The following is a 26,137-nucleotide window of genomic DNA, read 5'->3' as shown; positions in this document are numbered from 1 at the left end:
AAGAATTATTAATATATATTCAGCCTAGCACCACAAAGCTCTATTCCAATCTCCTATAGCCTAGGACTGTTACTGTAAGATTTGTCAAGTCTGCAGTGGAATAATTACTGACTACCTGCCAATAAACATGCAGGTCATTTTAATTATGTCTAGTAATGGATACCTGATAAGTTTTAAAGGTTATTTTTTTCTGTGGAACCTTCTACATAGCCAGAATGAGCCAGGTGGAAAAGCTTTGCTGCTGATTTTCAGTTACTTTTCAGTCAGTATGTAACTTTATCTTAAATGGTGTGTCACTGGTTTGTGTATTTCTGCTTTTCATAGCAAACTGCTGATGGTGGAAAGAAAGCACTTCAGAATGGGAAGCAGACATTGCAGTATTTTGCAGATATTATAATAATCTATTATTGGGAGTTGGCAAATCAGAAACAGGATTTTATCTTGGGTATTTCACTGCTGCTGTACCTCGAAACAAACTGATGCCTGCAGCTTAGATTTGGCTTAACATTTACAATAAAGAAATAGTAAATTAAAGAAGAAAAACTGTTGGCCATTAGGCCTGTTAGGGAATAAGGGTGGGGTTTTTTTGGCTTTTTGTACAACCGCAACAATTTTGGACTGCAAGAATTTCAAACTATTATTCTGGAGCAAGATGTATTTTTTTTACATCTCTCATGTTCAGGAAGATGCATTAAGTCCATCAGAGCATCAGAGCTGGGCTTACTGTCCCATCAATGGGAATAATTCACGTCAACTTCACAACAGGGTTTTATGATAAATCACCTACGGAATTAGCCGTAACACGCTTTGCTTGCCTTACACTGGGAGCTCTTGGGCTATTTATTACACGTTTCCATACCTAAAAATCTCCCAAGGACAACACTCCCAAGCACGGCTTCAAGCACAGCGTCCTTGTCCCTCAGAGCCGGCTGGAATGGCAGCCGGAGACACCGCGGCAGGAGGCCGGCAAGGGAAGGGCAGAGCGCTCGCTGGCCCCGGCCCGGCCGTGCGGCCCCGCGGGGCCCGCGCACGGCCCAAGGGAGAGCGGATGGCCCCGGTGGTGCCGGCTCCGCTCTCCGGAGGCCCGGGGGCCGCTGTCGGTGCCCTCCCCGTGCCCTGCCCGTCCCCGCCGCCTCAGGCGCTGCCGGCGCGCGCCGGGGGAGGGCAGGAAATGGCGCCGCTCCCCGCTGGCGCGCGGGCGCCTCGCTGCCCGCTGCACAAAATGGCGGCGGCCCCGCGCCCGGCACAGCCGCGTCGCCATGAAGCCGCGGGGCGGGGCCGCGGGCGCGCGGCCAATGGGCACCGGCGCGCGGCCCGCAGACGGCCAATGGCGGGCGGCGGCGGCGGCGGCGCGCGCGGTGCGGCCAATGGGAGCGGCGGAACCCGGGCGGCCGGGCCCCGCCCGCGGGGCGCGGGGCGGTGCCGGGCGGGCGGGCGGCGCCGAGCGGCCGTTTCCTGTCCTGGTGCATGGTGGTCGGACGGAGGAATTGTTGGAAAATTTCTCGGCGAGGTTCGTATATAAATGTGCTTTTACCCAGTGTGCCTTATGCTCCCTCCGCCATCTCCGGACGGGGCCGCCGCGCCGCGCCCGCCGCGCCCGCCGGCGGTGCTCGGGGAGGCAGGCAGGGGCAGCGGGGCGCGGGCGGTACCGAGGCGAGCGGCAGAGCCGCGGCGATAAAGCCGCTCCGCGGGGCCCGCCCGGCCCCTCCCCGCCCGCCGGGCCCGCGGGGGTCCCCCGGGCCGCCCCCCCGGGCCCGCTCGGCGCTGCGTCACGGGCGGGGGGCCAGAGGGGCGCGGGCCGGGGCGCTCCGGGCCCCCCGCCCGCCGTGCCTCAATCGGGGGGGCTCATCAATTTTTGCGTTTTCCCCGTTGTTTGGCTTTTTGGGTTTTTTTCCCCTATTCTTTAAATACACGTTTATTGTTGCTCTTATTTTCTGAAGGTGGTATTTCCATGCCGTCGGCCGCCGAGCGGCATTAGTAGCCCTGGCCGGGCCCGCGCAGGCTCCGGCGGCGAATCCGCTGTGCCCGCCCGAGCCGCGGGGCTGCGGCGCGGCCTGGCCGCGCTCACGGGAGGGCTCCTGGCGCCGCCGGCCTCCTCAAACCCTGCTGCTCTACTGCATCACCTCGCCACAATGCAAAAGCATCTCCGCCTTTTTCTTTCCTTTTTTTTTTTTTTTTTTTTTTTTTAATTTTTTTATTGTTCTCGTTCCCGTCATGTTTTTTTTTTTCTCCTCTAGAACTTCTAATAGAACGGAATAACGAGAAGCTGCTCCTCTATAATAATGGCCTGCAATAACGCAAAGATTTTTATTTTGTTTTCTGATAAGGCTTTATTTGTGGTGCTTTTTCACGCAGAAAAAATAACGTGACTCCCGTGCAAGTTTAATTTTTCTGTTAAAACAAGGCTAGGTTGAGCAGCTCTGTTTAAGTTTTAAATTTTTTAAGGTTTCATTTTGGACTATTAGAGAATTGCATTTGCCATCATATGCAGAGTGATATCAGTATTTGTAAGGAGTGTTATTTCTAGTCCAGTGACATAGGAACTGCAACCTTCCAGTCATTCAGACATTTCTTCTTGTTTTATCGACAGTGTGCATCAAATATTGTCTATCAGCTGTCTTTGCTGACTATATACCAGATATTTTTGTTGTAACTTCTAGGTACCTGAAAGATTAAATTAGATTATGCTTAACTAGCAGGTTTTTAATATACACATGATAGATAGTTAGCTTTGTGCGTTTGCCATACGGCTTTAGAATGGCAGAGTACAGTGTAGCCGTGTTTTCATGGCTCGTTTCTTTGTATTTTGCATTAATGCCTTGAGCTTTCAAGCTGTGTTTGTGTCAAAAGCGATTTGTCTGTATCACTGTAGAAAAGGAACCTCAGGAATATGTCGTCAAATAATAGATGATTGCTTTGGTAATGGATTGCAGCTTAAATGAGATGTAAAAATAAACATTTTGAAAGAGTTTTGAGAAGTGTATTTCAAATTGATTTAATAATTTATTTAAACTATTCTCGTTGTAATTAATATTTCATTTTTACTACCCTATCTGAGGAAGAGTAATTTTGTTTTATATTAGTGTAAAAGAACTTGAGGTAGAAAGTCACACTGACTTCACTCTGTCTTCATTCTCGTGTAGCTTTTAATGCTTTTCTCAGGAGACAGGCACAGATAGTCCAGTGATGAATAGTCCCTGGTAATAGCTGCCAGAATTAGGCTGTAAATTAGTTTATTCTTTAGAATATCTCCAGTCGTGTGCTGCTTCAGCTCGGTGGACGTTTTGCTGATCTGTGCCATCCAGGAGAAGGGACTTGCCAGGAGTTTGAGCAGTGGCCAGCTCCAAGCGCTGGCTGCTCCCCTCCCTGCAGCTCTGTGGGATGGGCACAGGGATAATAATAAGGACGAGGGTTCTTCGGCTTTAGTTTGGTCAGGATGGCTTCATTTGCCCTACGGGATGTTGCTCTTCCCTTGCTGTTGCTCATGATCTTCACCTGAAGAGTTTGGCGTTCACACATGCTCAGCGTAGGTGGGGTCCTTGAGAAGCACTGTTGCGTTTGGGGAGTCGTTAGCAGGCACCTGTGAGGCCAATTGTCTTCCAAAGGGCTTGGATTAGTTTGGATGGGTTTCTACACACACAGATAATCAGGGCAATTCTTCCAGTTCCAGGCCTTACAATGGCCAGAATGCAAATATTCATGAGGAGGGTGGGACCCATCTTGGTGCTCTTGTAGTTACTGTTTTCCTGTCTGCGTTTTGGCCTGTGCGTGCTTCCTTAGCCATGATGTGTCCTGTAACTCTTCTGCCTTGTATGTGTTCACACAGCACCCGGGCCAGCCTTGCCTGGATGCTCACTGCCTTTTCCCGTGTTGCTGCCACATCTCTGCAGCTCACCAGCGGTGCTTTTTGCTCAGCATTAAGTGGGGACAGCTTGGGGTTTTATCTCCTCTGTGCGGGGACATCAGCGCACCTGGTAACGACAGTGAATTGAGCAGTCTGTTCCTGTGGCTTGTATCACAAAAGATCCCAAGAGATGGGGGGAAAGTTTTTGTTTTGCTTATGGATCCCTAAGATACACAACGATCCGAACCTATGGATCCTCTTGAACCCAGGAGCTGAGCTCTGAAGTGCAAATTCCTGTAACCCGAGGTGTGCGCAGCTCTTGTTCTGAGCCTGGAGAGAGCGTCTGAGCCAGGTGTCTCCCCATGGACACCATTGCTAGGCAGGAGGGGAAGGAAGCCCGGGGACCCATCTCGGCACTCTGGGGTTCATGGGCTTTTGCCTGTACCTAAGTGTAACTTCATCTTAGTTGTATTTACTGAAGGGATTATGATTTTGCTTCTCCTCTGTGCCCCAGGGATCATTGATCAGTTACTCCAAACCAAATTGGGCTAAATTAGTAGATGCTTCCAGTGACTTAAATGTTCTGGGCTACATGGCTGATTTTTAATTGTATAGTGGGATTGTACTTTGGTCCACCAAGATAACACTTGTTAAATAAATGAAATTTTCAGTTTCAAAGGGAATTTACAGTTCCAGCAGGTTTTGCAATTTTCAAGGTTGACATCAGAGTTACACTTAAAACTACATAAGGCTTACCTCGATCTGTATTTAATGTCTGCAGAATATTTCCCTCTGTACACAATTGAGCAGAAAATTGTTACATGCTTTATACTCTTGGTCTTCATTTCTGATGACAGATTAGAATTGGAATATGGGTCTGTATTTGCAAGTTAGTTGGTTTGCTCATATTTTAAGTGTATTCATACATAGTTAACGTGGTGCTGCACAGAGTTCTGTAGGATGTATTTCAATGTCCTGTGTTCCAATTTCTGTTTGTAATCTGGCTTTGGCAATCCAGCAGGCTGTCCCTTTAGCTCCTGAAATACAAGCCTGTGCTAAAGCACTGCCATTAACTGTCATGGCTAATGCTGATACATCTGTAATGCACTTACCAGATTGCTAATTAACTCATAGCCACACAAAGCAACCCACTCAAAATTCCTTTCTTTGTTGGTAGTCTCAGTGGATTTGCAGGATTTGAAAGGGCATGGCCAGGATTCATTTGTTTTGGTGATGTAATTAAGAGACTTTTGTGGTTGCTTGACAGTTAAAAAGTTAGGAGTCTGTTTGGCATGAAAGTAAAGCAACAATAGAAATAGTAGGTCTCAGTTTCTTTCAGATTTTTAGCCCTTAACTGTACATCTAATCACCAGATGTTCCCAGTTTTATTTAAAACACCGATATAACTGGAGGTTTTATCATTTAAGGGATAAGTAGCCCTATGAAGTGCTTCAGAAGTTAACATATATATTTTTTTGTGTAAATAGGCATCACTGCTCATTTCTAGGAGTGACTGAGATGCCGTTGTGACATGCATCGGCTGGATGCCTTCTGCATATGTATTTTAGCTATATATACACTTGATGGTAAAAACAAACCAAAAGCCTGTAGTTTTAGAAACACACTGATTCATCTATTAGGGGCATTAAATCTGTTTCCATTTATACTTCCAGGGTGAAAATCAATTTGGAATTAAATGCTTTATCTCACTAACATGTGCTGTAAAATTATTTAGGATTTGGGTTTTTTCATCTTTGTTAATCATGTTCTGAGTTTTTTCAGAAAATCAGCTCACCTACCATTCAGCTTTTTTTCTGAGTGTGCATATTATGATTAGTTACCCAAACCTTTTTTGCCTATTAAAACACACACAAGTAATTTATTACCAGTCAGTCTGCAATAAAGAAATGGGTTTGAGATTCTTTAGAAAGGAAGGTATGTCTGAGCACTGATAATACAAGTTTGGCCAGGAGAGAAGAAATGAACAAGAAATACCACCTGCATGGAGAGAAACTTGATGGGCAGTTTGGGTAGGTGAGTTCCGCAGTTGCATTTGCAGTAGGTCTGCAAGGCATTCCGTGCACGCAGCCCAGCATTCCTAATGATCAGGGATGTTTCAGGCATGCTGGAATCTGGTGTTTGGGACAGATTATATGAGTGGCTCTTCCTCAAGCCAGACTGCTGCTGCTGTGTACTACTACAGCTAATAATAATAACAACCGAGTCATTAGAATGTTGCTCATTGACCAGCTGCATTAATATGGTTTTTTTGTACTTAATATAAAAGGTTGGGAACCCTGGTGTCTGTACCTCTGCAAACAGTGCTGCGTGAGTCTCAATTGCTCGTCAGCTTCCATGCAGGATTTTTGGAATTGTCTCTGTTGGCAACTCCCAAATGTGTTTCAGACCTCTGGCTCAGGAAGCCATGCTGCGGGAATGGGGCACGCAGGGCAGATGTGGTCATGGAACTGGGTGTTTGCTGTGAGCTGCTTGTCCCAGAGCTGCAGAAGGAATTCAGCTTCTGTCAGCACGGCTGACAGCTCAGTGCTGCTGGAACTACTCTGGCCTCCTTTCATTAAATAGTAATTTCTTCTCTGATATATTCAAGAAATGTGTGAAGTTAGAAGTCATATTTGGGATCAGCCTGAGTGTTCTCACATGTGTAGGACTTGTTGGTGGGTGACTTTCGAAATCTTCCGGTGTTTAAATGCCATACCTTTAAAAATAATAGCAACAATAATAGCAACCTTCACATTCCCACAGAATGAAAATACACACACATAATCTCATTAGTTAGAGTAAGGATTTGTAAATATTCTTTATTTGCACTGGTTAATCCAATTTTCTTTTTATATCTATAAAATGCAAGCATTGATATCAGACCATACTTTCAACAGTCACAATTTGTAGATAGCATTTGCTCTATAAACTGTATGGAAATGGCTTTTGGGGGTAAAAGACTGCTGGAACATGAGGTAATTTTGTCAGGCTAAATGTGGTTTCCACTGATCACACTTAAGTCAGACTGATGTGTGGTTAAAGCAATGATAAATTTGGTCCTGCATTTATTTTTTGTTTCTGAAGAAATACCAAACACTGGCAGTGAATTAGTCTTGAACTGCACTATTATTTAGGATGTATTTCTTGTGGAACAGAAACATTGAAATACTGTAAAAAGAATAAAAAGGAGCCTTGAGTTTGACTGCTTCAGGGTGTGTATGTTGTGCTTGTGCAGTTGACAGTGCTCTCACTCTTGGTCAGGTTTTTCTGCAGGCCAGACTTAGGTACTGTTATTTATTATTCACAACACTTCTTTACCATGTAGGAAATTAGAAAGTGATTGTGTAATTTGCTATGAAATTACCTGAATCCAGCTGATGTTACCAGATTCTGTAGGAGAGGTTTATATTCTGTATTTCAGCCTTGTTTCCATTTTATACTGGGGATGATTAATGTGGTGGAAATTGCTATTTAATTATGTTTTGCCTTTATAAGAGACTGGAGAAAATACAGTAAAAGAAATTGAGATTATGTAAGAAAGCACATAGCAATTAAGAAGTTGTTGTGTTTACTGAAAGTCAGTCTGACTGACAACAGCACAAACTCCAATTTTTCAGTGCAGTAAAATCCTGGACAAGGTAAGGGCTGTTGATGAAGAAGGAAATCCATGTCTCTTGAAGTGTTTGCTCAAAGCACCCACAGGATCTAGATTTAATTTCTGACCCTGTTACAGATTTCTGCTTAATACTGGAAAAGATTATCATGCAGCTACGCAGGGGAGCAGAGGTAAGATTGTAAAAAGAGTCTTAGTTCTCCTGTGTCTATTTCTGAGCTTAAAGATGACAAGTGACTTTATGTAATTAGTGGGGGAAGAAATGCTAAAAGTCTTCTTGGGTTGCCTGAAAAAACTTTGTGTGGAATAGTCAGTTTTCCAGTCTGTCAGACTTTCTTTTGCACTGAGACTCAGGAGGCTGTAACACAGGAATTATCAATTGAAGTGTATTTAACCAGATTGTAAATTATAGGTACTATTTTTCCATTTTCACACATTTTTTGCTCATACTATTTTTGTGAAATTACTGCTGTTTGCAATCATATCAGTTGACAAGGACCCTAAGGTAGGCAGTATTTAATTCAGAAAAATCTTCATAATGTTACACTGTGGACATACTTGAATTGATTTTGGGATCCAGCTTTGTCAAACATAGGAATACACTTTTCTTAAATTCCTTAATAAAAGTTTCACTATTATGAGGCTATGTATTATTTGCCATATTACCCTTCTTGATTGTTTTTTTTTTTGCTGTTTTTATAAGTTTTATAAAATCACAATTGTTTTGTACATTATTTAGAAGTGTATTAAAATAAAAATGTTTCCTTTCAAATGAAATAAATGCATATTATTTCAAACTTCTCAGTGCTGTCTGCATGAGGGGACTGAACAATCACAAGGTTGGTGAATGTCTAGAGTAGCTTTTTTCCTGTCATTCTTTCCCAGTTTGCACATTGTAAGTTTCTATTTGTAACAGTAAATTTTCTTCCATGCCTGCTATTACAAACTTTATTCTATTTCCCATTAATCATCCTCCTTCCATTAAGCATCATCTTTGTCTCTCTAAGGAGTTTCTGCTACTGTCTCTGCGGGATTTTTCCTTTGTCCAGCAGTCCAGTGGTACAGTTATTCTTCAAATTGCTAATTGCTGCTTTTTTCCAGCCACACTGGGCTCTTCTCTCACCTGCTGGAGCTCCCAAGTGTCCCAAACCCCCTTTCTGCTCCAGAGCAGCCATGGCCTCTGCCTTGCCCTCTGCCAGCTCTCCCCTTGTTTTTCAGTTGCCTGAATCCCACCTGCTGTTTTTTAGTTGCTGATTCCTAGTTTTTAGTGGAGATTCCTGTTTCCAGCTGCTACATTGAGTTTACATAAAAACCTTTCTTCTAACATTGCATCTTTTCTCCTAAACAAGTGATAGCTCCCAGAAAATTGTATTTGTTTGAGTGTTGGTGGAGGAAAAATTACAGGAGGTGCTCTGGTAGATAGGCAACTTCTTGAAAAAAATTATTTGTTTTTAACCATCCTTTCCCCCCTCACATTCCTTTGGTTTCCAAGTGTGGAGAATTTAATGTGTGCCTATTTTTTTTTTTTTTTTCTGTTCAGATAATTTGCAGGGGGTGGTGGCTTGTTTTTTTTTGGTTTTTTTTTTTTTTTTTTTGGTTTTTTTTTTTTTTTTTTTTTTTAATAGTTTGCACCTCTGTGTCGTGCTGAATGCTGTTTAAGGCATGGATCAGTGCTAGAGAGGAGGTGGCTGCCTGTGCTTGGACACACTCTTCAGTTCAGAGATTTTCTGCCAAATTTTTTTTGCCTCAGGCTGATTTTTTGAGAAGTGTTTGAACCATCTAAAAGAATGGTAAGGTTTTCTCTGCATGGATACCATAGACATGTTTTGGTGACTAATCATGTCAGGAATGCAGGATACATTAGTGTCCTTGTGAAAGTCTGCCCAGATATCGTCATTGATGTGCCTTTGCAAATTGACAGTTGCAGCTTGCCTGGGATCTGTGAAGATCTGCAAGAGTTCACAAAGTCAGCTCACAAGTTTTCACTTCAGTGAGTGCTTGCTGACTGAGCCTGGACTTGTCTTTTCTGTAAGACAGCTCTTGAGATGGAGCAGACTCCACGTGTATCAATCTTGCCAAGCTGCTATGTAGGCTCCACCCCAGCGATCCTGGCTTTTCCTAAAAATGGTTACTTTACCTGCCTTTAACTAATGAGCTGCAGTATTTGAAGTGGGTAAAGGAAATCTCTCCTAGATTTTCATTGACAGAACTCCTGGCAGACTGGAGATTGAAAGAAAAAAAGCTAACTGACACAAATGCAGAGGAATAAAAGCAATGATGAATTAGGGAAAGAAGCTGGTGAGATTCAGATTGAAAAAATGGTGGAGACAAATTTGATGGAAACTGAAGAGAGTGACTGAAGTGGAGGCAAGGAAGAGATTTGAGTTTGGTGAAAACCAACTGGTTTTGAAAAAGCAAATTATAAAATTTTAAGAGAGTAGATTTTGCAGGGTAGATGATACATGAACAGCAAGGTGATGCTGTTGTAGATGAATGCATGATTGAAAAGACTACCAGAGGGCAGGTGACGTTAGAAGGACTTTCAGAAATTTATCTGGCTCAGGCTTGATCAGAGCAAGTCCCATTTGCCCAGGTTGCTCAGGGCTGTGTCAAGGGGCTTTGAATCTCTACAAAGATGGAGAGTCCATACCTGGCTTGGCAATTTGTTCCTGTATTTGATTACTCTCACCAGGTGACATTGTGGCATCATTACCTCTGACAGATTGACTCTTTTCTCTGCAACACAGGCAGCTCTGCATCTGTCCTTCCTTCCTGCATCTGTCCTTCCTGCCCTGTCTGGCTAGTCAGTGTTCTCCAGTGGGGAGGAAGAGGAGAGCCTGGAAGAGCAGCACATCTCAGTCGCTTTGGCTGAGGGCTCTCTTCCCTGTACAGCAGTGTCAGAGCAGAGCTGCTGTGTCCCTGCAGAGGGAGTCACAGCTGGGGCAGGTGTTTGGGGGGACCCCAGTGCTCCAATCTCTTGTGGGGGATGTAGTTCCAAGGTGGGTCTGAGCATGAGCTGGTGACACAGAGAGGAATGAAAGGGATAGACAGGGGTGTGAGGGGGTCACAGAGCAGAGCAGCACCAAGAGAAGACTTGGAGACTGCTTGCGGAAGGAGTTGGTGTGGGCATGGAATTTTTTTATATTATTCTGACAAGAAGGATGGGATTAGAGGCATGTCCTGGAAATTTGGTATCTAGGACTGAAGGAGAAAATTGGTACAAGGAGAAGGGATGGAGCTGGGGATAAGGAACTTAGTGGAAGGACAGAGGCTTGAGAAAAGGCTATGTTGGAAGTGACCATTGAAAGGAGCTGGAATTGGGAGAAACAGGCTGCATTGCTGCTGAGATCTTTTGTGAGGTTGTGTGATTGTCCAGATCCTTTGGAACAGGAAAGTTGTAGCCATGATTCTGTGTGCAGCAGTTCCTTCAGCTGTTTTCAGTGTGTGAGTTGATAACCATGCTACAGTAACAAACACTGTGAAACAATTTAAACAAAAACTATTGCTCCTGCAGCCCTTGAATGTATCGCATTGGATTTATTTTCCTTCCAAAGTAGCTACTCACCCCTTAAGCCATTAGTTCTGCTCAGACTCAGAACTCTGCAGCTGTCTGCATGGACTGCCTCCCTCACTGCTGCACTGGATAAAAGTCCTTTTGCTGCTAGATTGTTGTTGAGGATTTGTTGGATTTTTGGGGGGGGGGGGGGGGATTTTTGGGGGAGGGGGGGTGGTTCTTTCTCTCTTTTTTTTTTTTTTTTTTTTTTTTTTTTTTTTTTTTTTTTTTTTACTGCAACAGTTTTCTGATCTTATTTGCTGCATAGTCCATGAATGCTGGGCTGCTTTGCTTCTGTACTGCTCAGGCTGACTCTGAGCTACATCATGATTGATTTTTGGTTTGTGAGCAAACTGCTTCCTAAGTAAAAGTTTTCTGCCTATTTTGAGATGGGGGATGATAAATGAGTAGTAGGAAAAGAAGTTACTTTTCCAAACTCAGTCATGGACAAGGAAAAAGTTGAACTCAGAATCTCCTATATCCTCATACAGTTCCTTGTCATAGATTATAGTATCCAAACAAATTTTCCTATTTCATTTTCTACAGAGACATCTCTATAAATGCAATTTAGTCTGGATGGCTTCTCCTTTTTATGTGTATTACATCTCTTTTAGAGGCCTCATTTTCTGTAAAAGCTTTTTTCCTGAAAAGGATGTTGGGAGGAATTACCCATCTTCTCTTGGATGCTAAAAAAATCACCTCACACCCATTTTGGATTATATTTTGGTTTCTCTCTTAATTGTATCTTTTTGATGCCGGTTGTTCAAGGTTCAAATTCCTTATTGCAAGCCAGTATTTTAATTTCCTTAATGTTCCAGGGAGAAGTTATGAGGACATGAATCTTGGAAGCTTATTTCTCACAGAATTATGTAGTGATCATTAGTAATGTTATAGGGGGTTTTTGTATGATTTTCAATATAAGATATGAAAAAGACAGGAGGGCTTAAAAGTTTCCCAAAGGTACCCTTGCTTTCCACTTCCTTTGTTCACCTGTATCTGTTCCATTAACTGGAAATAAGAAACTGAGCCTGTAGCTCGAGGAAGAAGTCTGGCTCACTTTATACACTTGGATGTATTTGGAAAATACTGCTTGGGTGTAGTTTTCAACTACTAAATTAGTGTGGCAACCTTTTTAAATACTGTAGGCACACTAGAGTACCTGCATGGTCTAATCTTGTGCTTCTTATTCCTTAGTTTTGAGAAAAGTACAATTTTCTCAGTGGTCTTTGAGACTGTTGATGAATTGCTCATTCAAGAGCAGATATCTGGACTGTAGAGGTAACAACAGCTAAATATATTTGTAAAGGTAATAATAAATAAATTAAACACCCTAGATTATTCTTCTCAGCCTTGAATTATAAACCAGCAGGTCATCGAACCACACTAGATTAAAAGCTGTGGTGTGATCTCCCATAGTAAAACATGCCTGGGTAAAAATGTGGGTATGCAAAGGGATGGCTCTGTCTGGTTCTGTGAGGTACAGCAGTCACTCCCTGATCACTGGCCTTTTGTCTAATTAACAAATTTTTTCATGGGATGCTTCATTATGTTAAAGGATAGATTGTTTTGTTTTTCTTTAAACAGAAACCTTTTTGGAAAAATCTAGGGAAATAGTTGAATTGTTCAGTTAGACTTCTGCACTTTCATTGTTTTTAAACCTCTTACTGGCACTGGAGAGATCTTTGATTTATACAGATAAAGCCCTGCTGTTGTCATGGGTGACTATGGCTGAATTGTCAGCTTTATTTCAATTCTGGGGACAAATAGGTATCATTAGCTGTACTGTCATTACCACCATTAGTCTTTGTACATTGGTTAAGTCATTTATATTTAACTGAAATTTAAATGTGGTTGATGCACCTCATATTAATAACTGCTACCTGAAGTCCTTAACATCTAAGTTAATTGTTAAATAAAGTAAAATACTTATGTATTTCAGATAACTCTTATTCTTTCAAAGTATTTTCCCGATAAATCAATAATTTTTGCAGCTATTTAATACAAAACATAACATAAAATATTTGTAGCAGCTGTATGAAAATCACAATTAACTGAGATTATGGCTCTGTATTTCAATGTTCTGATTTTTGAATCCTTTCTTTCTAGGTAGACAATGTTATTAGCTCAGATCAATCGAGACTCTCAGGGAATGACGGAGTTTTCTGGAGGAGGAATGGAGGCCCAGCACGTGACTCTGTGTCTGACAGAAGCTGTAGCTGTGCAAGGTGACCCTTCAGGTTAAAATACCTCTACATTATTATGTCTTTTCTCTTTGAAACTCAGATAAAGCACTGACATGCATGTTGCTTATTCTGAATTAAAAATCCATCACAAAATAGTTAACTGAGATTGATTAAAATCACTAATTTAATTCTAGATGGAAATTATCTTTTAATTAAGATAATAGAAGTGTAAATGTGCCAAAAATATATGAAATATACAATCTGACTTTATTCTCTGTCTAGTCTTACTGTTTTATACTTTGTAAATTCAGTTGACATGTAAGTATGTATTAAGCAAGTTGAGTTTTAGAATAGATTAATGACTTGAAATTGGCTTAAACTTGATGTTTCCTGACAGCTTTATGATTTTATATGATTTCAAACTCTCTCCTAAATCTGCATTTTAATCTAAATAGTTTTATGTGTATTAATGGCAAGTAGTTTGTACAAAACAAAATTATCAATACAGTATGTGTGTCATTATTTCACTGTTGGCTCTGATGATTTAATTCATAGTTCTCCTAAAACCTCATCTTTGTAGTTATTTATTCAGTGACATTGTATTTTTTTTAGTTAAGGAAAATAACATTTAGCTGTCATGTTTACAGAGCAAAATCTAGAATCTATGACCCTAGTACATGTCTCAGGCTTAGAAACCAGAAAGCAAGTAAGAATTACAAATAAGAATTCTTCTTATTTGTCAAATCAATGTGCCTTGAGAAGATGTCATAATTTATGGAGGTCTCTCAGCTGAGATTTCTAGGGTTCCATGCTGGTTGTAGTGAAGGTGAACTTTTTTCCCTGCTAGATGGTGACAACTTGGAAAACATGGAAGGTGTAAGTTTGCAAGCAGTCACCCTGGCTGATGGCTCCACTGCTTACATCCAGCACAATTCTAAAGGTAGGCAGAGCACTGACAGCTGATGGCTACTGAAGTGGTATTCCCCTTTCTAACCCTCTCTTTGCATTGTAAAGTCAGGCAAAATCTGTACAGTGTTTCTGAAGCTCCAGTTCCAGTGGGGAATTATGGTAATGCTATAAAATAAATGTTTCTGTTTTGCCGCTAATAAGATGTAAAAATGAAATTCAGAACGAGTCAAACAAAAGTGAAGAGATCTTTATTGTTCAAACCCAGATATCAACATTCTGCCTAACAAATAGGACAGCAGACCTTTTCTGCTTTTTTAATCCCAGAATGTTAAAAGCTCTGTACAGTCATGCTGTGCTTTCTATTTACCAAACATTATTTCTTGTTGATATTTTATTTATATGTTAATCTAGAAAGTATCTACTGTGTATTAAAACTGTGATGTGTTACACAATTAGAATTCTTAACAATATTCTGTGTATTTCAGATGGCAAATTAATGGATGGCCAAGTGATTCAATTAGAAGATGGTTCTGCTGCTTATGTTCAACATGTACCTATGCCTAAAAGCAGTGAGTGCAATAATACAAGAAATATGTTGTAAAATAATGTATTACTGATAAATATTGCTGTTAAGTAATTAACATTCATGATAATAGCTTGATTTCTTATTTTAATGGAACTGATCATGAAGAGATCTTGGGTATTTTGTAATCCTGGGTATTTAGTGTTTAATCTTTCCATCTAAGGAGTCTCTGAAGTCTCTAATTGTTCTCCTGAGCAGGGGAGAGCCTGCGCCTGGAGGATGGACAGGCGGTGCAGCTGGAGGATGGAACCACAGCATTTATCCATCACACCTCAAAAGGTAACTGCTCTGCCAAGTGCCATTTGTCACCTCAGTGTCCAACACAACTTCAGCAGTGTTTAACTCAGTGTTTTACTCTCTAAAAACTATCATCTTAAGGGGATTCCCAGTGTGAATTACTTGTTGCTTTAACTTTGACAGCTGAAAATTGTTGAGATTACTGTTTCAGTTCTTGACCTGGGCCTCCTATAACAGTTATAAATGAAATCAAACCCAGTGTATTTCACTGTTTATTTATCCCAGGGTCACATTAAAGTGAGTTTATACCTTTAAGTAATAGGGCAGAAAATGTGACAGCTGACACATTTAAGAATGTGTCAAGAATGCAAATGTAGTTATTCCAGATAACATATGTTTCTGCAGAAGATGATTACACTAGTCTTGGAAATGGTACCACTTCTCTAGAAAAAGTGATCAAGTATATATTTTAAGACTGGCTTAAACAGTGTGACAATTACATTTTACAACCAACAACAGTAATGTATGTAGAGAATGTAATATGGATTTTTTTTGTTAAAAGTTGTTTTGTATTTTGTAGTTCTTTTGCATATTTTCTCTTCTTAAAACGTGAGATCTATGAATTCTAAAATCTGAAGTAATGATATCAATAGATCTGGTATATTATTTTCATTTTATTATAAGTGGATTTGAAATGGAAAGTATATTTGTGTTCCTGATTTCCTTTATAAATAAAACTAGATCAATATAATTTTTTTTAAACTTTTTGAAGAGTAGAAATAAAACTATAGGAGGTGTTGTCTTGAAAACAAATTCCTGTGTTATTCACAGTATTATTTTAAGTGTTTATATATCTCATATACTAGTGGTTCTATTTCCCATATATTTCATATGTGTCTATGACTTCAGGAGACACCTCCTGGAGAGCAGTAGTTTCCCATGTAACACACTGCTGCTCCTGTCAGAACCCTAACACTGTGCAATATCATTCCTCAGACAGTTATGACCAGAGTGCCCTGCAGGCTGTGCAGCTGGAGGATGGAACCACTGCCTACATCCACCACACAGTGCAGATGCCCCAGTCTGACACCATTCTGGCCATCCAGGCTGATGGCACAGTGGCAGGACTGCACACAGGAGATGCTGCCATCGACCCTGACACCATCAGTGCTTTGGAGCAGTATGCAGCCAAGGTACTCTGCAAGGCATTTTCTCTAGCCATCATGTCTTAAAAAATACACAGCACAACATACCTGGCAGCACAGCACAAGCCAACTATTGTTTAAGAAATGAAATTGTAACTGGGAGAGTTTCAGACTCCTAGAAAACACCAAATTGTCATGACAGTGCTTCACTGTCCTGAGCAGCTCTGTGCATAGTGTTCCATAAAAAGGAGAAAAGATTGAACACTGAACTGGAGTAGGATTTAGAAAGCCATTTAGACATTTAAATTATAATCTTCTCTATTCTATAAGCATTGTAAAGGAGTCTCTTGGAAGGACACTGTTTGCAAAGAAGGACAAAGTTGAATTATTCTTGTTCAGGCACTGTTGCTGGATTAATTTTTTTCCCTGAATGGGAAGAGAATGGCCTGGTGTACTGAGCAAGGACAACACATGGTATGAAGTGTAGAAAAGACAATCAGTTCAGAAAAAAACTTCTTTGATCTATATTTTCAATAGTAAAAATGCACTAGGATGCACAAAATTCATGTTGTTCACTTTCCTGGGCTCTGTAAAGCATGATGTAAGTATGGTAATGGGTGATGCAACTTCCATGACTGTAGTTAAGCTGTGTCCCAGTTGCTGGATAATTGCCATCAGTGCTTGTACTGCTCTGGAAAAAGAGCAGAATATATTTTAAAGTCTGTCCTCTTAAGGTCACAGAGAGTTGTCAAAATCTGGGAGGCCAGTTAGGGTAATTAAATAGCTTATTCACTATTCTTTTCATTATGCTTCTCTCTGTTAGAATTGAGAGATCCTATGGCAGGCAGTCAAATTGTGTTGTGATGCTGTGCTTTAACATTTCATGAAATAAAAGGTAATTCAATGTTAATTGAGCTGTAATCACAAGCTTTTATACATTCCACAGGTACTATTTCATTTTGATTAAGTCAATCACAACTTTGCCCTTCTTAACAAGCAGCCATATTAATCATAATTTCTGATATATATATACATGTTTTGAGAAGGTGAAAAAGAAACAGAAGAAATGCAAATAAATTTGCATTTTCATCCTATTTAACTCAATATGGGGTTTCTAATTCTGTAATATGAGTTTGTTTCCTGTAGTGCACTTGTGTGTTTGCTTAGGAAAAAATGTTTTCTTTAAGCTTTCATCTCAGAACTTATTCTGACTGGTACTGCTGGAACCTTTAGGAGACAGTCAGTAGAAGTGAGTTTCCAAGCACTACACCTGGTTTATGGGTTTTTTTTGTTACAAAACCAAATATTAGCTCAATGGTCAGAACCCTGTATCTTTCTTAAAAGAGGAAATGTGGTTTTGTGATTCTTCTCCATGTCCGTGCACTCTTCATAGTGAGGCAAGGTACTCTTTTCATAGCTGGTGTTTCAGACACCTTGAGAAAGGTACAGGAAGAAATTAAATACACAAGGTAAGTATATGATAGGATTTTATAAAATTTTAGGTAGCCCAAAGAAGAGTAATGCCTTGTCATTGGCTACACCAGTTTCAGAACTGGGAAACAACAGGTGAAGCTCTCATGTGATGGGTTCAATGAGAATGAAGATGCTTTTTCAAACAGCTCCAAGTTAAGCACTGCTTGTAGGATATTGTGAACACTAATATGTCCTTGGATTCAAGGAGTAATTAGATAAATTCATGGAAGAAAAATGTGTCTATAGCTATTAGGTAAAAACCCATTCAGGAAGTTCATAAACCACAAATTGCTTGGAGGTTGGCAGAATATTATGGGGAATGCATCACTACATGCTTGGCCTGTTTGTTTAGTGTTCTCCAGCATCTGCTGCTGGCTGCTGGTGGAACTGAAATGGTGCAGTGGTATGGCCTTTACTTTGACTCAATGTAGGTGCCCTTGTGTTTTTATTTGAAGGCAGACTAAACCTTTCTTTAGCATAAAGGAGATTATTTTAGGAGGAGCTCAAAGATCTGCCCTGGAATCCTTCCAGAATTCTTACAATACTGCTAAAGAGAAGTTTAAAGTTGGGTGTCTTTTTTTGTTTGGTTCTTTTAAGGCTTTCTTTTTGAAATTTAAAGGGCAAAGAAAAGAAAGGTGAATTTGGAGAGTGGTGGTTCTTCTTTGTTTCCCTGTCCTATGCAACAGGCAGAAACAGAAAGATCAGTGGGGTGCCCAAGGTGCCAGTGTAGAATATAAGAGAGTTCATACAAAGAGGCCCAAGCAGACTCCCCAGAAGCTCACTGGAAGTGGTGGAACAGGGACATTTTTCATTGTCCTCCCTTCTCCTTGAGGCAGGAAAGTGCCACTTTCCACAACATGCAAAGCACATGCAGACTTAACTTGAGCCCTCTAATTTTGGGCTGAGTCAATGGCACCATCCTCCCAGAGGAGAAAAGGTCATTGCTCTCAGTGATGGAATGGTGAAGAGGTTACAGCACATCCTTGCCTTCCATAATCTGCTCTCCTGTGCCATCCCAGCTGCTGGCAGAGTGCAGGAACTGGGATTTGTGCCTGCCTCAACACGTGCACACACGTTCTCTTGGCATCATTTGTTTCCAATAGTTGATCAAGTTCTAATTTCATGTCAGCAGTTCTTCTCTCTGCCAACAACAGGAAGTTCAGGATGAAGTAATTCAGGTCTCCCTTCTGTGCAGGTTCTCTCCTCTTCCTTTAAAAATTCTGAGGGAGATGGTCCCACAATAGCTATTGTTTCCCTCTGAAAAAAACACCCCAAAATCACCTGCTTTCTGACACTCTTTTCAATCTTTTTGTAATGTAAATTTACCTCTGTTTGGGCAGTTTCCTTATTACTGTTGTAGCTCAAAGTCCCCAAAATAAATGGTCTAATTTAGAGAGGGAGTGTGAAAACCTCTCCTGGGATGAGTTCTGCCAGTCTCCAGGCAAACTGCTGGGGCTGCTGCTGTGGGCAAGGTGCTGCACACAACCCCAGTGATCTCAGGGGCCTGCTGCCCTCTTGGGAGGGAGGGGTCCTGCCAAACTGCTCTAGAGAAGAATAAAATCACTCAGACTAGGCTTAGGTGCATCAGTCTTAGCCTTGAATATAATGGAGGCAGAGATTATTGTGGATGCCTGTGGTTAGTACAGAGACAACTTAGGGATGGGAAACTATGCAAAATATACTTTCATTTTTTATATAGTGACCAGTAACATGCTGTTCTTTGAGCTGCTGCTTGTGAGAGAGTTTGGGATATTTTTTTAAACTGGGTAATTACATTTTTATTTAAATAAAAATTTCACATTAACATCCAACAGTCTTTCAAATATTTTTGTGAGCTCCTTGGAAACAGCAATACCTTTCTCCTCCTGGAGACTGTCTTTAAAAACAAACCTATGTAGCAATACCCAAGTCTTTACTTAGTTATAATTTGATTTGTTCAAACTGAGATGTAACACATTGTCTTACGTATTTTTATTCAAAAAGAATTGTGCTGTTTAAACAAGTACATTCTGCTTAACTAGGAGTGAGAGAGATATCTTTGTTATAAAATAAATAAATGTTTGATTTGGGTTTTTTTTTGTCAGAACTCAGTATTGTTAAATTTATTGATTTATTGTAATACTTTTGTCAGTCTATTAATTTAACATCCTTAGTTCTTGCAGTCTTTCCTAGCCTGTTATAAAACAACTTTGCTGTGCTCACTTGGTCTGTTGTGTAATGCAGGTGCTGCAAGTGGTGATTTTTGTGTAAGTTGATGTACTATGGGATAACCATGTTCCAAGAGGGAGCTAGAGAGCTATGAAATAATAAACCCAGGAGCTGTCTCAGGAACTCTCTTTCTCAGATGAATAAAAGTAACTGGTGTAAATGTTTTTCCCATTTCAATGTTGTTTTTCAGGTGTCTATTGATGGAAATGACAGTGTTAGTAGCACAGGAATTATAGGTGAAAATGAACAAGATAAAAAAATGCAGGTATGTTCTTAATACAAAATAATTAAATATATTTATTTCTTTTGTCTTTTCTGCCCAGCAAGGTGCATGACAGGGAGTCCTGTAGCCATGAACTGTGGTTTGCTTCTACCCTTCAGAAGTTGTAGATTTCAAATAATACAGATGGATTATAATATCTCACTCTGTACAAGATCCCGTCGCAAGAGTTGTAAAAGGTCTTCTAATACTTACTGTTGTCTAGGGGGTTTTCCTGTTAAAAGATAATTAAAAATTAGGTTGGCTTTCTAAGATTTTTCAAGTTGACCTGAGTATTTCTTCAATAACAGTGTAAGTATTTCAGAAGTTCTTTCCAGAGAAGGAGCTGACTTTTGATAGTACTTAAAGCAGAAGAATGCTGTCTCAGTTATTAAATTTCTGCTAGGAGAGACCATTCTAGGCATAGGTCTGGAACTGTTCTCTCTCTTTAATGACTTATTTTGATTCCACTTGCCCTGTTAAGGTCCCTGACCTTTACAGCAGGTTTTATAAAGAATCAGTAGTTAAGAGTATTGCTCCTAGAGAATGCTTAAAGAAGAGAAAAAGACTTCAACTTCTTCTGGATCTATATTGTTTGTACACAGAATTTACAAACCTTTAAATGTTAAAAGATTAATGTAAAATTTTAAAGGGTAATGGAAAATACAGGTGCAACTTACTAAGTCTGAAGCTTTTTTCCCTAAGATCCATAAAATTATGTAAGGAGAATGGTATTTGGCATTATAATGTATTTTATTAAAGAAAAAGACAAAAATATATCCTGGGCTTCAAATATACAACTAAAATAACACTAAAAACTCTATATCCTCACATGTTCAGATGACAAAACCAAAAATGGAAAAGTCACTGCATTGAGAATGGGGCTTCTCTGGGCAAACTTTTTCTCCTGTTTGCTTAATTTAAGAAATAATGAAGTAGACAAGGAGGAAAAATGTCTTCTTCCAAGTTCAAAATACATAATCTGTGAAAGGAATAATTATGGCTCACCTCTCACAGCTCAAATTTTATCTTTTACAAGTTAGATCCCACAATATTTAAAGCTGCAGACACTTCACTTTTGCCTGTGTGGCATGACTGTGGAAGGAGAGAATAACTAATACTTGCATTATTTACTGTATTGGACCATGTTCCAGAAAAAGAAATCAAGAAATTTAGAGGGTTTGCACTTGTAGGTTGGAATAGAGGTACAACTCCAATGAAAGGCAAAATTCAAGGAGGAGTAAGATAAAAGTTTTGTTGGTTTTACCTGAAGTAAGAGCCAATAAAGCAGAATTACTTGTAATCAGTATCCGCCTAAATATTGATTTTGGCTTCAGCCCCAAAGCAAACTGAATGTGGTTTTATCTTATACATATATGGCAACATATGTGCAATATGGAAATGTGCCAATCTGTGGAGCACTGCATGTTCCAAACAAAACAAGATCTGATATTTCCAAAGGTAATGAGGCTTAGGCTCAAATTCTGACCCTTATAAGGTGACTACAGTTGGCCTTCAGTTGAAGGGGCCCACAGCTATCAGTTCTGTATAAAAATAGAAATCATTCTTATATCTTGATTTAAGTAGATACCTACTTGGAACTCATTCTGTATTCATATGTATTGATCTATAATTTATAAAATAGTCTCACACTTAGATGCAGAATTAAATAGGTGTATATTTATAAACTTTTTAATTCCACAGGGAACAGCATAGAACAGATGTCACACTGCTAAGCAGTCACTCAGACTTGCATGTGGTTAGTTAGGTGTTTCAGCAAAGAAAAAAAAGCATAAAACCTCTTTGTGATTTCTACATGGGAAAACAAAAGACTCTGTGTGCCCAAATGGATATCTCACTATTTCCTTTCAAACCTGTCATACCCATCTGCTCATAATACACATTTTGGTTATATGATTCTGCTTTTATGTATGTAGTAGAAAAATCTGATCCAAGATCTTTGGTTTTCTCCTGTGTTACCTTTCTGAGATCAGGATGCATTTGTGATCTCCTAAAAATACAGGGTTTTAAATTCTCTTTATTTATTCATTCTATTTAAAAGTATTTGAAGCACACAGTTCCTCTCAGTAAGTTCCACATTATTAGAAAGGTGCTTCCTTCCCAGTTTTTGTATCCATCTTAATATTGGTAGGATTATGGCTGGTTATTTCCTTGCAGATATCAGCACATTACAGAATTGTTTTCATTTTCTTTTCAACTTTGGCATACTTGAGCTTTATGGCAGAACTTAGCACGTATACACATATTTTATATGAATATTTTTATATGCTGGAACAACAAAGAAATAGTAGTAAAGATATAGATAGGAAAAAAATAATTAGTGCTTCAGTTCTCAACCAAATGTGTTCTTTATGATCCTTAATGTATTGAAGTGATTTCTGTGTTTCATGCTGTCATAGGTTAAACAATAGTAGCAGTAATGGTTTCTTGATCCAGATTATTTTTCTCTGTGGTTCCAGAGGAGACTTTCTGAAGTGATGGAGTTGAACATTTCAGCTGATTAAAAGTTTTTTATTAAACTTTGCTCCTTTAGTCTTACAAATATTCTGAAGGTAACGGGTTATTCCATTGTCTCTGAAGGATCTGTAGGAAAGGTGTTAGCAGTGAAATGTGTGATTTCTCTGGAAGAGGAAATAAAGGTGTGTGCTGCTGCAGTCTCCCTGGTGCAGGGAGCTGTGCTGGGGGCTCAGGTGGCTGAAGTGCTGTGGTGATGGATCCAGGCTCTTTAAAAGGGCCAGCTGGGAAGGAGAGCAGCAGGAGCTGCCCTTCCACTGGGAACAGCAGGAGTGCACAGGGCTGTGGGATGGGAGGTGGCTCAGCCCAGAGTGGATGCTGAGCTGGTGACTGTGCACAAGGTCATGGTCAGGAGGAAGATGAAGCCTTCTCCAGACAAGTGGAGCAAGCCTGGTGTGCGCAGGCCCACAGCCTCATGGGGAATTTTAACCTCCTCGGTATCTGCAGAAGGAATCACAGCAGGGCACAGGAGGAGCGGAATGGAGCTCAGGGATGGCAAGAGGCAGTCTGAGCAGGCTACTGAGCAAAGGGAGCCACTTTGCAGAGCCTCAGTTGCCAAAAGAATTAGTTGGGAATGTGAACATAGGGAGCAGACTTCAGGAGTCTCCAACCTCAGAGATACTCAGAAACTGTTTGGATATGGTGTGAGCAACCTGCTGCAGCTGACTCTGTTTTCTGCTGAGAGTATTGTCTCCTCATCCACCCTGTGAAATCTTTTGACAGTTTGGAGTAGAATTGGATTTGTAACAGAAGGGAGGTGATTTGAAAGGACAGACTGTATAAAACAGTCTCGACTGCTTTGCACCAAGTTGTGTGCAAGCACTGATGTTTGGGCTGCTGCCTTTGTGTTCTGTATGAATGTCAGTTTTTTTTTCATGTTTCTTGCATGTCAGTGTAGAAAGGAGCCTGTGCAAGGGGTTTCAGGTGCCTCCTGAAGCTGTGCTGCTTATTTTCTTCTTGTCATGCCACAAGGGAGAGTAGAACCTGGCTCACAATGCTCCAATTAGTTTGATCAAAGTGCATGCATGGCAGACCCAGTTCAAAATGCTTTACTTCATTTTCAAAAAATGCTCATTCTAAGGATATTTAATTATTGTTTGGCCTTTCCATGAACTTATATTTGAAGGTGGTCTGGTTTATAACTAATTTCCCTTAGGAACAGATCTAGCACCTATGACTTGTCTACTAATTTGGTCATTTTACCACTGTGCTTATATTTAAAATAGTTTGTCTTTGTTATTGGACTAATTAATGCAAGCTTTTAAATTTGCTAGGTACAAGTAAATGGTTTACAATTTCCATCATGGTTTTCAGTTATTTATTTTTAGTTTATTTATTGAGGGCTCAGAAATACATGGCATAGCAGAGCAAAGAGAAACAAAAGAAACCTGTCAAAATCAGCTCTGGCTTGATAGCAAAATGAAGTGTGTAACTTCTCTGATCCCTTTTGGTTGGATTTTTTTTTTTTTTTTTTAGTATGTGGTTGGAGTTTTTAAAACTTTTTTTCTCTTTCCCTTAAGATTGTCTTGCAAGGACATGGAACAAGAGTGACTGCAAAATCTCAGCAGACTGGAGAGAAAGCCTTTCGCTGTGATTATGACGGCTGTGGAAAGCTGTACACAACAGCTCACCATCTTAAGGTGAGGAGATGTAAAATGTGCATTGCTACTTTGTAAATATGATATTTTTGGAAAGATTATGTGGTTAAAAGTAATAGAAATTGAGAGGGAGCCAGTTGCAATGAGGCTGTTTTGTCAGATGTTTATTGGATTGATTTTACAGTAATTGGTGGTGCTCAGCTGAGTTTACTTTGTGTTTTGGGATCATGTTCAGCTGCTCATTGCCAGCATGGTGAGGTTGTTCCTACCAGCAGTGTCACAGAAATTCTGGAATCCAGCATTTGTTTTATCAACTTTACATGTATGCATGATCATGAAAAAATTCCATGTTTTGAAATATTTCACCATCATAGTACAAAGTGACACTCTTCAAAATTAATATTCAGAGTGAAAAGATGGCACATCTTTTCACAGATGGTGACTTGTTAATTCTCTTCCTTATTTTAAATTAAGTAAAGGAATTACTGGAATGGTGAATGGTCTAGGGCTGCTGACATTCCAGCTGAGGCTGGCACAGTCCCTTGCTGATGAGGTAACCTGCTCATAGTGCTGCTTTGTCTCTGACCACAGGAGCCAGCGAGTGGCTGGCTTTAGGAGTCATTGCTAAAATGATGTCCTGGCTGTAGAGGTTTCATGCACTATTAGAGCATCATTGGAAGCATTCATTGGAGTCAAAAATCAGATAGAGAGTGGGGTCTGAGGCATATTTACCTCCTGTCTTTAGTGTAGTGCATGATGGCAACTGTGCATGTATTTACAGAAGTGTTTTGTGCCAAACTGACTGGCAGGATCAGGTTAGACCTTGCAAAGAGACATCTTTAGTTTTAGGGAAAATGTTGTTAGCATATTTCATTATTTTTTCATCGCTGACATAGACAGACACTTCAATGTGAATCTTAGTAAGATAAATAAAATATGTGGGCTTTGAGAATGAACTGTTTCTGTGCTGAAGTAACCAGATACAGCATTTCATTAAGTCACTGTATTGGATGTCAACAGGTGCATGAAAGGTCTCACACAGGAGACAGACCATACCAGTGTGAGCATCCTGGATGTGGCAAAGCCTTTGCAACAGGTAATCTTGTGCAGACTAACTCCTCCTGCTTGTTAGTGTTTGTGTGTGAATAAACTAAATTTTTAATATTGCCTTTTTTAACTGCTGAGTTGGTTGGGACAACTGGAAAAAAAAGTTACATTTTCATCTAGTGTAGCAGTAGAAAGGACAGAGAGGTTTAACTCTTACTGAAGGGGGAAGGAGGTGAAGCACTCAACACTTCCCTCACTCTTCTCCTGTCATCTACAGTCAAATAATGTTAAAAATAGGCTTTTCTTACCATTAAAATAATAGCAAAAGTTAAATGAGGTGATAATAGAAAGCTGAACCTTAGGCTAGGGGCAGATTCCTGATCTTCTGGTCTAAATTTGAAAGGAACTTTGAGAGAAGATGCTAGTTTAAGTGTTCTTTATTGAATTTCTATCATGAAGGGAACTCCCCATTTGTACAGATTACTCTGCTCATAAATGATGCTCTCCCTGAGAAGGAATTTGATTGTGCAAAATGCAATTATGAGGAATGAAACATGGAAGGAAGTGGAAGAGCAAAACTTGTTTCAAATTTAGTTCTTTTATTTGGAATGTAAATTAGTATCATGCTTAGAAAAGTCAGACTCTGGTTTTTTAATAAGATGTTTTGAGATAACTTAATCTGATCTAATACATTTGGTACAATTGCTTTGAATAGAAACAAGCAAAATAAATACTGATGCAAAGAGTCAAAAGGGAAACAAGCACACTTTTAAAGGGCTGCACCTAAGTTTAATTGCATAGTGTTTGTAAAGGGATTTCAAAACTATGTCATTAAATACTCTCTTCCTTTGCAACACACTGGTGTATGGCTATAAACAGCTGCTTGTTTATAAACACTGTATTTTTGATCAGAGCCATTGTACTGTTGTAGTTCAGCAATCCTTGCCTTG

The 26,137-nt window shown here is 40.1% G+C and overlaps 1 protein-coding gene across 3 annotated transcripts in view; it reads left to right on the top strand.

The window, feature by feature from the left end:
• The first annotated feature begins 1,438 nt into the window (after positions 1-1,438).
• Positions 1,439-26,137, top strand: part of ZNF143 (zinc finger protein 143) — a 38,209-nt gene continuing 13,510 nt past the window's right edge. The window contains exons 1-9 of one of the 3 annotated variants that reach the window (XM_058806525.1): positions 1,439-1,510; positions 13,117-13,247; positions 14,041-14,133; positions 14,588-14,671; positions 14,884-14,964; positions 15,919-16,115; positions 19,939-20,013; positions 24,063-24,182; positions 25,161-25,236. In XM_058806525.1, coding sequence (XP_058662508.1) covers positions 13,124-13,247; positions 14,041-14,133; positions 14,588-14,671; positions 14,884-14,964; positions 15,919-16,115; positions 19,939-20,013; positions 24,063-24,182; positions 25,161-25,236 — 850 coding nt within the window. In that variant the 5' untranslated portion in view covers positions 1,439-1,510; positions 13,117-13,123. The remainder of the gene's footprint in view (positions 1,511-13,116; positions 13,248-14,040; positions 14,134-14,587; positions 14,672-14,883; positions 14,965-15,918; positions 16,116-19,938; positions 20,014-24,062; positions 24,183-25,160; positions 25,237-26,137) is intronic. The other 2 variants (XM_058806526.1, XM_058806527.1) reach the window with 2 other exon arrangements.

The sequence above is a fragment of the Ammospiza caudacuta genome, chromosome 6, assembly GCF_027887145.1.
Source record: "Ammospiza caudacuta isolate bAmmCau1 chromosome 6, bAmmCau1.pri, whole genome shotgun sequence".
Taxonomy (NCBI): domain Eukaryota; kingdom Metazoa; phylum Chordata; class Aves; order Passeriformes; family Passerellidae; genus Ammospiza; species Ammospiza caudacuta.
The sequence above is the reverse complement of the archived record's forward strand: the minus strand, read 5'-3'. Positions and strand labels throughout refer to the sequence as shown.